The sequence below is a fragment of the Pan troglodytes genome, chromosome X, assembly GCF_028858775.2.
Source record: "Pan troglodytes isolate AG18354 chromosome X, NHGRI_mPanTro3-v2.0_pri, whole genome shotgun sequence".
Taxonomy (NCBI): domain Eukaryota; kingdom Metazoa; phylum Chordata; class Mammalia; order Primates; family Hominidae; genus Pan; species Pan troglodytes.
Genome location: NC_072421.2, coordinates 38263863 through 38280775, shown reverse-complemented (window position 1 = coordinate 38280775; position 16913 = coordinate 38263863). Strand labels below are relative to the sequence as shown.

Here is a 16913-nt window from a genome sequence, read left to right as displayed (position 1 = left end):
TAAAAAGTTATCCCAAATGCCATGCTCATCTTTCTGGGTTTCATTATTCTATGTCTTAGATCCATAATTCTTCCCTATCTTGTTAAAAAATCCAATTCCCTTGAGCAAATGTCTATTATATTTTGTCCAACCTTTGTAATTATCAGTGAAAGAGATGGTCCTAATTACATAGTCTACCATTACAGAAGCCTTTAAATATAATTTTAGTGGTTTGTAAAGTGGGTCCAAATGTTTTTTATCAGCTGCTTCTATGACGAACCTTTCTAGACAATATAATTTATTCATATTTAGGGAAAATTAATCATTAAAAACTCATTAACAGGAATTGCTTATGGCTGTTCAATGCATAGAGCCAGATATAAAATATTATATGGGTGAAACCAAGATTGAGGGTCTCACTAAAGCATTGAAAGAGATTTTATTTGGAAGCTTTTAAAAATTCAATTTTAACACCCTTTCTATTTTATTTTTTCATATAATTATATAAAGTAATGAAAATATTTTTTCACCAAGCTCCATACAGATGCCCACCAAGCCCCTCCAGTTTACCTCAATGTACCATGTAAGTATTATCCTCTATGTGGGCCATAGCATGGAAAAGTTTGGAAAGGACTGACCTACCAACATTTATTTTATATCAACTTTTTTTTCTTGCTGGCAGAACTCACTTTTCACCATACAGAATGAGAAAACAAACATTTGTTGTCCCATATGTTTTGCCCAGTGGGGAGTCACGTGGCCCAATCTTGGCCACTGGAACCTGAGGAGAAAACTCCTGAGGACTTGAAATAAAGATTTTCTTTCCTAAGAAAATCTGATCAACCCCAGAAAATGCTCATCTTAGTCACTGAACGTGATATCTTTGTTCCTAGCGATACCAGAACTAATGCAGCCATGTATGACCATGAGGCTAAATGTTGCTGATAGGCTGAGGATATTGGCATGGAAAGATGAAAAGCACAGAAGCCCCAAAATTTGTTGAGCAACTAAACGAACCTGGAATATCTCTGCCTCTGTATGTCTGTGTATTAGTCTATTCTCTCATTGCTTTACAGCAATGAGAAATACCTGAGACTGGATAATTTATGAAGTAAAGAGGTTTAATTGGCTCGTGGTTCTGCAAGCTGCACAGGAAGCAGAGTGTCTCCTGCTTCTGGGGAGGCCTCAGGAAACTTACAATCATGGTGGAAGGTGAAGGGGAAGCAGGCACATATTACATGGCTAGAACAGGAAGAAGAGAGAGAGGAGGGAGGTGCTACACACTTTTAAGCAGCAGATCTCATAATAACTCACTCACTTACTCTCACAAGAACAGCACTGATGGGATGGTGCTACCCATCATGAGAAATCTGCCTCCATGATCCAATCACCTCCCACCAGGCTCCACCTCCAACACTGGGGATTACAATTCAACATGAAATTTGCTGGGGACACAGATCCAAACCATATCAGTCTGGTTACATAAAAAAATAAATGCCATTATTTCAGCTCATCCTATTTGGGTCTTCTGTTACTTGCAACCACAGGATGTTAGTTAATAAACCCACTTGTAGTTTTAAAGCATGACCCCCAAATTATTTGACACTTCTCCCATTGAGAAGTGGATTATGTGTCCCCTCCCCTTGAATCTGAGTGAATGTTTCAATGATTAGAGTATGATAGAAGGGCCGCTGTGTAACTTGTGACACTAGGTGATAAAAGGTGACATATCTTCTGCCATGCTCGATGGAACCCTCATGCTTGGAGCCTTGAGTTGCCATGTAAAAGATCTGGCTACCCTAAGGTTGCCATGATGGTAAGAAGCCAATCCACTCGGTGGGGCCATGTGTTGTTGCTCCAGTTGGAAGTGCTAATATTTGATTCATCCAAGCCCAGATATCAGACATGTGAATGAACAAGTCTTCAGATGATTCTGGTCTCCACCACTGAATTTCCTCCAGTCTTTGAGTCTCCCCACCTGAGGCCCCAGACATCACAGAGCAGAGGCAAATTATTTCTGCTGTGCCTTGTTCAAATTTCTGACTAAACGAATCCATGAGCATAATATAGTAAATAAGCTGCTAAATTCTGGGGTAACTTATTACACAGGAATGGTAACTGGAACAACACTTCTTCATCTCACTTTATATGCATCATGAATGATCACATAACACAAACTTGAGATGTGCTGGTGCAGCTCTTGCAGTATTAAGATTAGGTAACTTCAGGGTTTAACCCACCCAGGCATAGAAACAGTTCTTTAGGGAAATAAAACTGATGTTCACAAAGACACTACGAATCCTTCTCATGAATAGACTGCCGGAGTTGCTCATAGGATGAAAACTTTGGTAAAAAAAATTCTTGAAAGAGGATGTGCTTCCTCTATGAATTACAGTCACTTTTCTGCAGTAACCCTGCATGATCCACAACTTAGGAGAACCAATAACAAACACCATACTGTCAAGTAAACAGCCTTGTTTGGTTCTAAGTTCATAAAATAAGAGCCTGAGGTTCAGAAGCCCAGGAGTCCAGTTAACACCTATGTGCCCTGTAGAAGTTACTTTATCTTCTCAGCTTCAGTTTTACTTGTAAAATAAGGGAGATGGACTAGAAGACTAATGGTTTCCAACTTTGATTCTGGGGAGCAAAATAGAAAAGTGTTGTGGTTGGCTGAATAATGCTCCCCCTCAAATTTGTCCACATCTGAATTCTGAGAATCTGTGAATATGATACAGAGTGCAAAAGACACATGGCATATGTGATTAAGTTAAGGGTCTTGAGAGGGAAACAGGAAGGCAAGAGTCATACATCTCTCGTTTGTAGAGATGCCTCACACCTCCTTTGAAGCAGAAGCGAGAGAGGAGAAAAGATACTGCTGGCTTTGAATTTGGAGGAAGGGGTCATGAGCCAAGGAATGCAGGCAGTCTCTAGAAGCTGGAAAAGGCAAAGAAACAGAGTCTGTCCTGGAGCCTCCAGAAGGCATGCAGCTCTATGGGCCCATTTTAGACTTCTGACCTCCAGAACTGAGGCAGGAGAATAGGGTCAGGAGGCAGGGAACTTAAAACTGTTTCACGCTTACTTCATAGAACTAAATTGAAAGGAAAACCCTGGCCAGGCACGGTGGCTCACGCCTGCGATCCCAGCACTTTGGGAGGCTGAGGCAGGCAGATCACTTGAGGTCGATGAAGTCGGGAGTTCGAAACCAACCTGACCAATATGGAGAAACCCCGTCTCTACTAAAAATACAAAATTAGCTGGGCGTGGTGGTGCATGCCTGTAATCTCAGCTACTCAGAAGGCTGAGGCAGGAGAATCACTTGAACCCGAGAGGCGGAGGTTGCCGTGGGTAAGCCGAGATCGCGCCATTGCACTCCGGCCTGGGCAGCAAGAGTGAAACTCCGTCTCAAAAAAAAAAAAAAAAAAAAAAAGGAAAACCCTAACCTTTCATACCTTCCATGCCTAAGTAACAAAAGGACCAGAGGCTATTCCCTTTGCAAATCCCCACCTTTTCTGCAGGGCAGATGGGAAATTTAAAGTACCTCTGATTGGTTGCTTTTTGCAACCAAAGAGCAAAAAGCAACCAATCAGACATTTGCACAGGAGTGGAACTTTGTAACTTCACTTCAGCCTCTGATTGGTTGCTGTCTGCAACCAATCAAACTGATTATGGGCCAAATCTTTGTTTGAATAGAAGTGCAACTTTGTAACTTCACTTTAGCCTCTGATGGTTGCTTTCTTGGAACCAATCAGACGTTTGCATAGGAGTGTGGCCTTTGTAACTTCACTTCAGCCTCTGATTGTGGGCCACTACTTCATTTACATGGGGTGCACACCAAGTGGCCAATGGGAAATCTCTAGGGGGTATTTGGACCAGAGAAGATTCTGGATCCTGGCCCTTGAGCGGCTTCTCTGCCCGCTCCCACCCTGTAGAGTGTACTTTCGTTTTCAATAAATCTCTGCTTTTGTTGCTTCATTCTTTCCTTGCTTTGTTTGTGCGTTTTGTCCAATTCTTTGTTCAAAGAGCCAAGAACCTGGACACCCTACACTGGTAACAGAACTGTAAGAGAACAGGACTGTGTTTCTTTAAGGCACTACATTTACGGTAATTTGTTACAGTAGCAATAGGAAAGTAATACAGTGGTTAAGAGCTTGGGCTCTGCTATCAGACTACTTGAGCTCAAGTCCCTTTTCTACACCCTACTGGCTGTATGACCTTGGGCAAATTAAATTCTCTATACCTCAGTTTCATCTTGATAAAAGCAGTGATGGAAGAACTAACTCTTCTGACTTATTGTGAGGTTTTGAGGAAGTGTCTAGGATCATCTGGAAATTAGTAATTTATTTTAAAATTGCTAATTTAAAATTACTACATTTATTTTAAAATGTAGTCATTGTTCTCTTGTTGAGAAGCATCTACTTTAGGAGCCGTGTATACAGCTTCTCATCAGATCCTTACAACCAGTAGTGAAATAGGTATGATGGTAAGTTTCCATATGAGAAAACTGAAGCTGTGGGAGGTGAATTTTTCCAAGTAACATAGCTAGTAAGTGGACAAATCAAAGTGGCTGGTTTACCACGAAATTAACTACATTTATGTGCCACATGATGGTGAATGAACAAATATGTGCAAGTAATCACAGCAGTGGGCACTCAACCACTAGTGCGGAGTCTAGACTAACTGCCACTAGGTCACCCCATCTGATCCACACTGGCGCCATTCCCTGTTCTTTACATTCATCCCTTGTTTCCAGAAAGGGCAGAGGAAGCGAGGAAAAAGTGCGTGGCCTGAAGTGACGCCTGGCGTTGCCCGAAGCCCGCCCAGCGCTGCCAGGTGACGCCACTGCGACACAAAGGCGGGGATTGCGTAGGGAAAGGCCCTAGGCCATAAACGGGGGTGGGGCCTCCCCGGAGGCCAGTGCGCGGCCGCGGTGCTCTACCGGCGTGTCGCTCCGCCCCAGGGAGAGCCGGCGCTACCATGGAGGAGTACCATCGCCACTGCGACGAGGTACCGCCCCTTGGCTACCTGGGAGCGCCCCCCACTCCCGCCTTCCTCTGCGCGGGGCTCTTGCCGGGTGGTCTCCCAGCGAGGGCGGTCCCAAGAGTTGGGGTGCGGCGTCCTCCGAGCCCGGGTCCTCTCCCCTGGGCCCGGGATCCGCCCCGCCCGACCCGTTCTCCCCACCCCAAAGTCCTGAGATTCGGGGTGGGAGGGGTGGCCAGGAGCGCGCGGATCAGACGGTGGGGTCGGGGCAGGGTTGGGAGGACGAGGCCTGACTTGGGTGCGAGGAGTGGGCATGGGGTGACGGACGCCGCCCTCCTACCGGGCGGGCCTCGAAAACGGGTCTTCCCGCTGCTGCCTCCGTCCCTTGGCTTCCTCAGCGCAGGTGCTGCAGCCCCCATGGCTCGGGGTCTCGGGGTCCTGGTGGCACTGCCATTCCCGCTCCCGGTAATGCTTGCCAGGATTAGGCAAGGAGGTGCTTTATGGATTACGAGCCCTTGCTTACTGACTCAGGCTTTCCCAACCCTCACCAGAAACCCATGATGTCAGTTGTTATCTCCCTGTTATTGATGGGGACTCCAAAGAAAAGACTAAGTTGTCAGACCACTTTATAGTACTAAAGTGATATTAATCTTGAGTTATCAAGTATTTTCATAATCTTTAATTTGGGAAAGGAATTTTTGCCTAGAAATTTTTGCCTAGCATAAGTTAAAAACAAAATTGAAAATAGTCTACTAAGCATTCTCTTCATTCTCTCACTTAGCTGAAACCATTTCTATATTCTTATGACACATAACATCCTCATAGTCACCTCTTGCTTATTTCCTACGTTTTACAATACAATGATTCTTAATCTAGGATGTTCATTAGAATCACCAGTATAAAGCATTTTTTTTTTTTTTAAAATGTAGACTTGCAGGCTCTGCCCCAGACCTCACGAGTCAATCTCCAGGGAGGTAGGTAGGGAAAGCATTCAGTATTTTTAAGTGTTTAGGGGCAAGATTGGCCCCTTCTGTAGACCTGATGCCCTTTAACACTTTAACACCTGTCTAGGCCAGCCTAGGATATTCTGTGTAGCGTCATACTTGTAAGCCTGTGTTGAAAGCAGCTTTACCTTTTGTTTTCCCTTTAGGTTGGCTTCAATGCTGAGGAAGCCCACAATATTGTCAAAGAGGTGAGTCATACATTTTGTTTCTCTTGAAGCTTGCTGCACTGGTGGAGATTTTTAAAAGCTATATTTTGAGTTTCAGCACAAACTTAGAAACCTTACTGTTAAAAGAAGAAGATTTTGTTTTATTTTATTTTATTGTTTTTTGAGATGGAGTCTCGCTCTGTCACCCATGCTGGAGAACAGTGGTGTGATCTCAGCTCACTGCAACTTCCACCTCCTGGGTTCAAGCAATTCTCCTGTCTCAGCCTCCCGAGTAGCTGGGTCTACAGGCGCCCGCCACCACACCCATCCAATTTTTGTATTTTTAGTAGAGACGGGGTTTCACCTTATTGGTCAGGCTGGTTTCGAATTCCTGACCTCCGGTGATCCACCCGCCTTGGCCTCCCAAAGTGCTGGGATTGCAGGCGTGAACCACCACACCCGGCCAAGAACAAGATTTTAAATATTTATCCACTAACTCTTTATAGGGGTCCTTCTATGTTTTGTTGTGTGCTATCAGCATCTTGAGGCTTATTCTGAAAGAGATGCTTAAGGATTTTCTTAGTCTAGAAAACTGGTTTAAAATTGATGCCCTGTCTTTTGGATAAAATAACTTTTATTCCAGAAAGCAAACATTATTTTAAATGTTAATGCTATAAAAGTATATGTACGCATATATGTGTACACACGTCAACTTTTATAATGTAAAGTATATGTATAATATATACGTATATTGTATAAAATAGATAACAAAAGCCCTAGAAATATCTGCCTTTGGGCATGTACACTTTTTTGCCCAATATAATTGGAAAAAATGATCATTTAACATATTTTAAGCATTGATATGATAGTGAATCAAAATTTTAAGAAAAATATTTGAAACTCCTTTTAGGCAAATAGAAAAGAAATTATTTTTGGGAATTAATTCTGGCAGGGGACCTTTCATTATTTTAGAGGTATCACATACAGACCACAGTGTGGGAAAGGTATTTTTTGACACCCAGGTCTGGCCTTACACAGCTAGAATTAACTCAAGGTCTGAGAGGAATAGACAGGCACCTGAAAATCCTGCCATATTTTGATACTTCAGAATTATGCATTCTATCTATGTAGCCTGAGAGTATTTAATTATTAAAAGTAGAAAGCAAAGGTTTTTAATACCTTTACAATGTAAAAGCACAAATGAGGGAAACTGGGAGGTGGAAGAGGGAGTGGAGGTAATGAGAAGGGAGTGATCTTAGTTTTCAAAGTGGCAAGTCAGGAAAGACTGTCCTTGGTTGATGGAACATAAAAGAAAGAATGCTGGGCTATTTGGGATTCCATTTAAATAGTGCCTTCTTCCTTAAGTTCTGAACCAAATGAAAAGAAAAAAGAGCCAATAGAAAGAGAACAAAATACCACCTTTATTATTGATAAAAACCAGTTTGATGATTGTACCTTGTTTTGCTAACTCCCATTCAGTTCAGCCCTGGGAAGAGTCATCCAAGAGAAAGTTTGAGTCAGCAGAGAGAAACACTTGTTCAGGCTGGTGCCTTTCATTGGTTTGGGTGGAGAGGGAAGGAGAAACTAAAGCCCAAGTTTAACACATTTGGGAGACTCCCAAATGAGATGTTAGAACAATGGTTATCACCCACCAACCAGGTAACTCATTCCACCTCCATGGGGAGGAATAACTGACAGGACAAGAGGCCAGGAATGTTAAAGAACAATCCTCTGCGTAGAAGAAAACATCCAGAGTGGAAAAGAAACATGTTTCTAACAGTGTAAATATATTTAAGTTAAAAAATCGTGATTTCACTATATTGAGAGAAGGGGGCGGGTGGTCTGAGGGAACCAAATTTTCATCTATCATAGTAGGAGTTACATGGATGTTGCCTATAATTCATAAATCAGGAAATAGTGAGATAAACATTATTTGGAGATACATAAGTAACCCTTGGAAGAAATAAAAACAGTTGTACACTGATGAGTTTCCTCTGGGGAATGGGACTGGGGATGGGAAAGGAAAGGGTGGGAAGGAGACTCTTTTCATTCTAAGCTTTTCTGTTCTACTGGAATTTTCAAACCATATGCCTGTTACTTTAATATTATATCAAATTAAAAGAATCATGCTTTTTCAACTGGGAAATACATACTTGGCAGTGGCTAGGTGGTGCTAGAAGTCACTGGATGCATTTTAGAACATCAGTTTTTCTTGAATATTTGTGAGAGGGAGTTAAGTAATATAAATAATATAACTGAAAACATTTTTGAATAAAAACAGACTCTGATGCATTATGTAGTCAAAAGCAAGCTTCTCTTGAATTTTTATATGAAATATGAGACTGCAAAGAAACTCAGCTTTGCTACAGGTTACTTGCAGCTAAATGTCTATCTTTCCTCTTCCCATGAACCAACCCTCTTCTGCCATTGAAATATTTCCATTGAGACATTGGAAATGCCTGAGAATGAGCAACATTTTAAAACAGTTTAGCACTTCCTAGATGATTACATAATTTCAGCAGTTATTTCTGATTTCCTTACTGATCTTATTTTCTTATTGATCTTATTTTCTTTCCTTTGATTTCTTGCTCTGAGCCCCTATGCTAATATGTTTTTCCTTCTGAACTCAGAGACACCCATTTATCAGTAATATGCATACATTTTCTTTAGTGTTAGTAATAGAAATTGCTTCCCCAAAAAATCGTCGAAGAAAAAGTGAGCTACAAATGACTTAGAATTTAGTCTAAAGTGTATTTGATTTAAGATACCCAGCGAGTATATCAAAACCAATATTGCTTCAACAACATTTGTTGAATACCTGCTAAGTGCCCAGGTCCTGAGTTTAGCACTGAGAATACAGAGCTGTTTAAGGACCTCATTGTCTCATGGGCCTCCATGTTAATGTAATTAATTAGGCTAGATGTTAATTAATAGTAATTAGCAGGGCTATTTACAGTGGCACCCACACCCCATGGTGTTTTCTGCTGTTTAGAGCAAAACTTGGAGTGGTCCTACTATATAACCTGAAAGAAAAATGAGTGCTCTTACTTTATCCTTAAGGAAAGGTGATCTCAAGAGAGGAATAGGTTTGCCCAAAGGTCACCAGCTTAGGAATGGTAAAGCCAGAATTAAAATTCTATTCCCCTGATCCTTAAGCCACTACCCTTCCTACTTTGTCATGTTATTGAGCTTTCTAGGAGAAAAATTTGAGCCATATTACTTTTATCAACCTTGCTAAAATATTTAATTTCTCTTTTTATATTTTATCATTAGTGAAGATTTTATACTATCCAACTTAAGATTTTGTATTAGTGCCTTCATAAATCTTTACTGTGGTCTAATTATAGTAAATAAAGCTGCATGTGTGTGTATGTGTGTATTATTAAGCTAGATTCTAAAAATGAATTAAATGAGTCTAATGATAGTAAATGAAGCTGCATGTGTGTGTTAGATTCTAAAAATGAATTAAATGAGTGCTTTATTATCCAGGCTTTATCACTCAAATATAAAATATAACAGCAGCCATATGATAATAGTAGTTAACATTATTTATATGCTAACTCTGTGCTAGTCCTGTTTGAGCACTTGGTATTCATTGTCTCATTTCATCCTAACAACAACCTGATAAGATGATGCTGTTATCCTTACTATAAGGATTAGGAAAATAGGGATTTGAAGGGGTTAAGTCACTTGCTAAAGGTCACACAGCAGATAGGTGTCAAAGTAGGCCTTAAAACCTAGGATTGTGATACTAGAGCCAGTGCTTTTAATCAGGTGTCAGAAGTGGATGAAATTAAGCACTATGGGAAATTATGATATTTGACTTTATCTTTCTAGAGCATCTTTATTTACTTTCAGTGGCAAGTGTGCTAGTTGTTTCATAGCTAAACAATCACATAGTATGAATGAGAATATAATCAGTTGTTGTTTCATAGCTAAACAATCACATAGTATGAATGAGAATATAATTAGTATACATAAGAATTATGTTTTTAAATTAGTCCCATCCTGTTTCTAGCATGTGAGCCCTAGTTCAAATCCCAGCTGTTTCAAAGCTACTTGTTAACCAATTGATATCACCTTTTAATTTCCCCACCATAATTTTTATGACATAATTTATCATTAGTCTTCCTTGTGTTATAGATATTCGAATTTTTTTATTAGCTTCCCTGCTAGATTAAGTTATTTACACAGAAGCCATGACATATTTATCTTTATATGGCCCATAGTATCTCATAGAGTGAGATAATGCAAGTGGAAACTCTTTCAAAACTCTTAAGCAATTAGAGACAGTGCATAATCAATGTTTACCAAGTGTATGTTTTCTAAGATGCCTTATTGAGCTATAAGTATATTTTATGTTTTGAATAAATTTTTACTGCAATTTGTGTAAAAATTGTTCTTTTTGAACAATTTTACTGACTAAATTAACTGCCCTCTGTGCCCTTTTAGTGTGTAGATGGGGTTTTAGGTGGTGAAGATTATAATCACAACAACATCAACCAGTGGACTGCAAGCATAGTGGAACAATCCTTAACACATCTGGTTAAGTTGGGAAAAGCTTATAAATATATTGGTAAGTATCAGTATCCTTCCTCACTAGTTCACTTGCTTTTGTCATTGTGATTTTCTCTGAATTTTGAGAAGGTATATGTACAATAGACATTTAAGTTGGATACTAAAAGGGTATAAAGGACTTCTGATTTACTCATTCAAAGATAATCTATAATAATACTTAAAAGATGAAGATCTTTCACTACTCAAAGGCAGTTTGAGCTACTTGTCTTTGGTAGCATCACCCTTTGCATTTCTATCAGTTCTTTCTTTCCAATGAGACCCCCCCTTAGCTTAACTGTGTTTCTTTCGGTAGTCCCATGCCTCTTTACCTGTAATTCCACACAGCAACTGTTTATAAAGTGGAGTATTTCCTGCATTTCTGTGTCTGAATTCTGCCCATGGTACAAAGCACAGAATTTGACTGATATTTTTCCTGCAATACAATCACCAATGGTAATGACAATGGTCAGAAAACCAACTGAATCCAGTGGGGTCAAAATCATGATGGTAGATAAAGATGAGAGTCTTTTACTTTTTTTTCAATCTATTTGCTGAACGCTTTGTTTTCTGTTTTTTTGTTTGTTTGTTTGTTTTTTGTCTTGTTTTCGGCTTGTAGAGCTCTGAACTCACACACTTTGACCTTGGTTCTCTTTTCCTTTGTCTGTAAGTGCCCTCATTCTGTGACTTTATTTGCAGTGACCTGTGCAGTGGTCCAGAAGAGCGCATATGGCTTTCACACAGCCAGCTCCTGTTTTTGGGATACCACATCTGATGGTAAGAGATCTTAAGCTGATTTACACAAAATCCAACTTTTAGCAAAGTCAAACTGCACTTTTTAATCAAGTACTTATTTAATTCTGATTAAATTCTGAAAAGACTATCAACAGTATTGCTTTGTACCTAGTAACAAGTATACCTTCAGACCGATATGAAATGTGAAAACTTAACAGGTTGAAGGAAATAAGATATTAAAACATGTGAAAAATGTATATATATATATGTGTGTGTGTGTGTGTTTGTGTGTGTATATGTGTGTGTGTGTGTGTGTATATATATATATATTCTCTGATAATTTTTATGTTTTGCTGGTATTTCAAAATCCTTTTTTTGTGTTTCAGGAACCTGTACCGTAAGATGGGAGAACCGGACCATGAACTGTATTGTCAACGTTTTTGCCATTGCTATTGTTCTTTAACTGACTAAAAATGTTGGGCTGAAGCCATTAACTTAAGAATTTGTCAGTGTATCCTTTCCAAAAAGAGTAATAGTTGTTTACTAGTGTGCTAGATGAAAAGCGTGCAATATGCTTTAAAGCTATCAACAAAAACTGAATATTATAAGCAAGCAATATCATAGTAATTGGCAGATTAGCTCATATTCTATACAGCATCGTTTAAATAGGAAAAATTTAATGCTAGCAAAAAATAAATTTAGAAATATGGCATGACATGAAAATACAATCTTATATTTACACCAGCTTTTCACTAATATTTTGTACCTAAGGTGATGGGGAACTCCATTCAGATAATAAAATTCTCTTTCAGCTAGAGAAGTTAACAGGAATAAATATATGAACAAAAAAGCTGCAAGGATAAATGTGGAGAAAATGATGAGAATTAGCTAACATTTTTAAGTTTTTTTAAACTTTCTTCCCCTCACTTAGTTGTACTTAATATTTAGTGGAAAGTAATAATTTTTTAAATTTTCTATCAACTAATAGTATAGTAACAACTATGATTAACTTGTTTACTTTTTCTGAGGATTAGTAAATCAATTTTTTTTAATTTCAAATTTTTGGATTTACACTTGAGGGTAAATTAAATCTGGTAAACTGAATTTCCTAGTTAAATAAAATTAGTTGCAGTATATGATGAACAGTGTATGACTCAAACAGCTGCCTTACAATTCACTCATTCCATGTGGAACAAACATTTATCAGATGCCTATTATGGGCATATGTCTCTGCTAAGCACTACAGTTGTCAATGTGCTGTGCAAACGCTAAGTTCCTTTTAGCAATTGTTCAGTTGGAAGACGTATTAATATTTGGGGAAGGAAAAGAAAATAGTTGTTTTACAAGGGAGGAAAAAAGTGAATCTGGTTACACATATGGAAGTAAGCAAAATGAAAAGCACTTATTGCTTTCTGACAGAATTATAGATGTAATTTTAAGAGTTGCTCCTAGCAAGTTAAAAGTGCATATAAAATATGCAACTCTTAGTTAAAGGCCTTATTATCAGTCTTACCTATACAAGTAGTAAATTTTGTCATTGCTTTAGTTACAACCATCTGTAAATAACTTAAAAGACTTATTATGTGGGGTTCAAATTGAGTGGAATAAAGTATAGATTAAAAGTATACAATCCTTAGCACATTATCTCAGGGCTTATGAAATGTAATTAAATTTATTAAGAAAATAGATGAAAAATTAGGGTACACAGCTGGCCACCAAATGCGAAGTCAATCTGCTACTTAACCCTGAAAACAAAATCAGTTTTGCATATTACCACTAACACTAATACATATAGAGAGTGGAACCATAACTCATTGAATTTTGGAGAGGAATAAGCTTAGCGTTAATATTGACAATATTAAGGCAATATTCTTGTAGGAATACTATGTGCATGTTTGATATTTTGCCAAATAACAATAATTAATAATTGTTCAATGTTTAAGAATAATATTAACAAAATAAAGGAGTTTAATGCAGTGATCTTTGTTTTTGGCACATCAAAAATTCTCAGTCATTATTCATGTTTCTTTATGCTGCTGGCTTTTGTGCCCTGGAAGATTATAATAGTGACCAAAATATACATGCAGACTTGTTTTTTATTATTGTTGTTTAAGCCTAATTTAAGAAAAAAAATTTTTACCTGGTGAACTTGCTATCTGCTCTGTTTCTAGTTAAAATATAATAAATATTATCTTCCTGTGCTGTACTTTTGCTTCTGGATAATCATTTAATAGTTAGAGAAATGACATTCTGCTTGCTCTTAGAAATTCTAAATAGAAGAAATGCTGGGGGTGGTGGCTCACACCTGTGTAATCCCAGTACTTTGGGAGGCAGGTGGATCATTTGAGGTCAGGAGTTTGAGACAAGCTTGGCCAACACGGTGAGACCGCATCTCTCTTAAAAATACAAAAATTAGCCAGGCGTGGTGGCACACATCTCTAATCCCAGCTACTCAGGAGGCTGAGGCAGGAGAATTGCTTGAACCCGGGAGGCGGAGATCGCAGTGAGCCGAGATCGTGCCACTGCACTCCAACCTGGGCAACAAAACAAGATGCCGTCTCAAAAAAAAAAAAAAAAAAGAAAAAAGAAAGAAATTCTAAATAGGAGAAATGAATATGGGACCACATAGATATATTATGCATATTATGCAGAATAAATACCATTAAAATAGCAGCCCAAATCCAGTATTTACCATTACAACATAATTAATAGCTTCTATTTTATGCTTTTTATTTTATGATTTGAACACAAAATTTCAATTTCAAAAATCAGTGTAAAAATATATTCTGTAACTACTAGTTTTTAATGATTATTTTTTGCAAGGGATTTTGTCTTATTTGTCAACTTGCAATTGTGTTGTTGTTTTTAATTAAGGACTTTAAGTTTGTAAAATTAGGGAATTCAAAGGATTTTTGTAACGCTCTAATTTTATGTTTGTAAAGTACCCACATGCTGCCTAAATGATGGCAACCTCTCATTACGATTTCTCTAGTGAAAGTACTTTTCTGCTCTTCTTTCCAAGTTGAGTGTTACCTGCTTTCATCATCACATTCTTTAATCTTAAGACGTCCAGGATTATATTTTCAAAGTTTAAGTAAAAATAGTTGCCTATTTTTGATAACAGTTTTTTTAAAAAGTGGGAGAAAAAGTGTGTGACTTTTTGTGGCAGAAGTCATTCTTACAGCAGATACCAAAGCAAAGATTAAGGCCGGGCATGGTGGCTCATGCCTATAATCCCAGCACTTTGGGAGACTGAGGCGGATGGATCACCTGAGGCCAGAAGTTTGAGACCAGCTTGGCCTACATGGCAAAACCCTGTCTCTACTAAAAATACAAAAATTACCTTGGCGTGGTCGTGCATGCCTGTAGTCCAAGCTACTCGGCAGGCGGAGGCAGGAGAATCGCTTGAAACTGGAGGTGGAGGTTGCAGTGGGCCAAGATCGTGCCACTGCACTCCAGCCTGGGCGACAGAGCCAGACTCCATCTCAAAAAAAAAAAAAAAAGATTAAGAGGTAAATAAATTTCACCTCATGTGCTAGAATCTACCCAAGGGGCATTTGTTTTATAACCTAGAAGGTGGAGCTATACTTGTGGTTAAAGAGGATTTAATGTCAAGTAATTCTCTAAAGTTAACCTTTGTGTATTTATGAAATTTTTTTATTTTTTTATTTTTGTAGGTGGAGTCTTGCTCTGTCGCCCAGGCTGGAGTGCAGTGGTGCAATTTCGGCTCACTGCAACCTCTGCCTCCCAGGTTCAAGTGATTCTTCTGCCTCAGCCTCCCGGGTACCTGGAACTACAGGCACACGCCATAACGCCTGGCTAATTTTTATGTTTTTAGTAGAGATGGGGTTTTGCCATGTTGGCCAGGATGGTCTCGAACTCCTGACCTCAAGTGATCCGCCCGCCTCGGCCTCTCAAAATGCTGGGATTACAAGCGTGAGCCACCCCGCCTGGCCGAAAAGATCTCAAACATTCATCTCTTACAAGATTTAGATGACTATCATCAATATGCCTTAACATCAGTAGTTTAGGAGACTCTAGCCCACTTTGTCTAGTTGCAAACTGTAATTCTCCCTGTGGTCCCACTGAATATCATTCCACATCATTCTTGGATATATATGATGTATTGACAATTCAGGTCTAGATAGAAATGGCCCCTATTGCTTCATGAAGAATATCCTTTCCCCAAATGGCTTCTGAGGAGCTCAAGATTAAAGCTAGTATCCTGTACAGACACTTGCAGGACTGCTAGTATGATATATATTGTCCCTATGGGAGACAAAATGTGGGCAACCACCCCCATTCTGGGATCCTTAAAAGATGAGAACCATATCAGAAAGTTCCTTCACAGCTACCCCCAACTAGTTCAGGGAATTTGATGCCTGGGCTTACCTAGTAATAAATATTCAACTTTATGGCAAATGTATACCTTTTAATTTTATTGAATGCTTTATCATTTTAGATACATTTTTCATGAATGCCATTGTCTTAGTCTGTTTGGGCTTCTATAACAAAATACCATAAACTGGGTGGCTTATAAACAATAGGAATTTATTTCTCACAGTTCTGGAGGTTGAGAAGTCCAAGATCAAGGCACTGACAGATTCAGTGTCTATTGAGAGCCTGCTTCCCCCTCATAGATGACAGCTTCTAGCTGTGTCCTCACAAGGTGAAAGGAGCAAGGCAGCTCTCTGGAGTCTCTCTTGTAAGGGCACTAATCCCAATCATGAGGGTTCCATACTCATAACTTAATCACCTACCAAAGGCCCCACCTCCCAACACCATCACATTGGTATTTAGGTTTCGACATGAATTTGGGTGAGCCACAAACATTTAGACCATAACAACCAGCTTTAACTTGAGATATTTCAATCTAGATTTCTCAGGGCAGAGTTTTATATGAGGAAGTATTATTTAATGAAAATTCTGTCAATTTATTTTTATTTCTTATAAGGCCTTATGGAGAAAATCTCTTTGAAAATGATTAGATTGTGGCATGTACTGACCCTTCTATAACCTCTAATTTTGTAGGCTAGGAATTTGATATGGGTTAAGTTGCATGAATTAACATGGGCTTTTGCAGCTAATGCTCATACAGAATACCGCCAAAAATGATCAGGATTGGTATAATGGGTTCTTGGTAATTAAACAAAGCAAACTTTTTTTGTAAAGGGCCAGCTAGTAAATATTCGAGGCTTTGAAGGCTTTTGCAACTACTCAAGTATGCCACTGTAGTGTAAAAGCAGCTGTCGACAAGTAAATGGATGGGTATGACTGTATTCCAATAAAACTTTACATATAAAAATAGGTAGCAGGCTGGTTAGAGTTTACCAACCCCTACATTAGAGTAAGAAATATTGTGTGGTCACTTTAAAAATTATACCTTAATGATTCGAGCCTTTGTTTTAATTGTTATAAACAATCGAACACAAAACACATTTACCTATTATGATTTTATCATGTTGGACTCAGAGGAACCTTATCAGTAAACCAAACTTGTGGTCTCTTTATTATAAGA

At 38.8% G+C, this 16913-nt stretch overlaps 1 protein-coding gene across 1 annotated transcript; it reads left to right on the top strand.

The window, feature by feature from the left end:
• The first annotated feature begins 4827 nt into the window (after window positions 1-4827).
• On the top strand, window positions 4828-13601 carry DYNLT3 (dynein light chain Tctex-type 3). Its single transcript, XM_001136823.6, has 5 exons — window positions 4828-4983; window positions 6107-6148; window positions 10559-10682; window positions 11360-11437; window positions 11782-13601. Exons 1-5 carry the CDS (start codon window positions 4954-4956, stop codon window positions 11856-11858), a joined length of 351 nt encoding a protein of 116 aa, XP_001136823.1. The 5' UTR covers window positions 4828-4953; the 3' UTR covers window positions 11859-13601.
• The last annotated feature ends 3312 nt before the right edge of the window (window positions 13602-16913 follow it).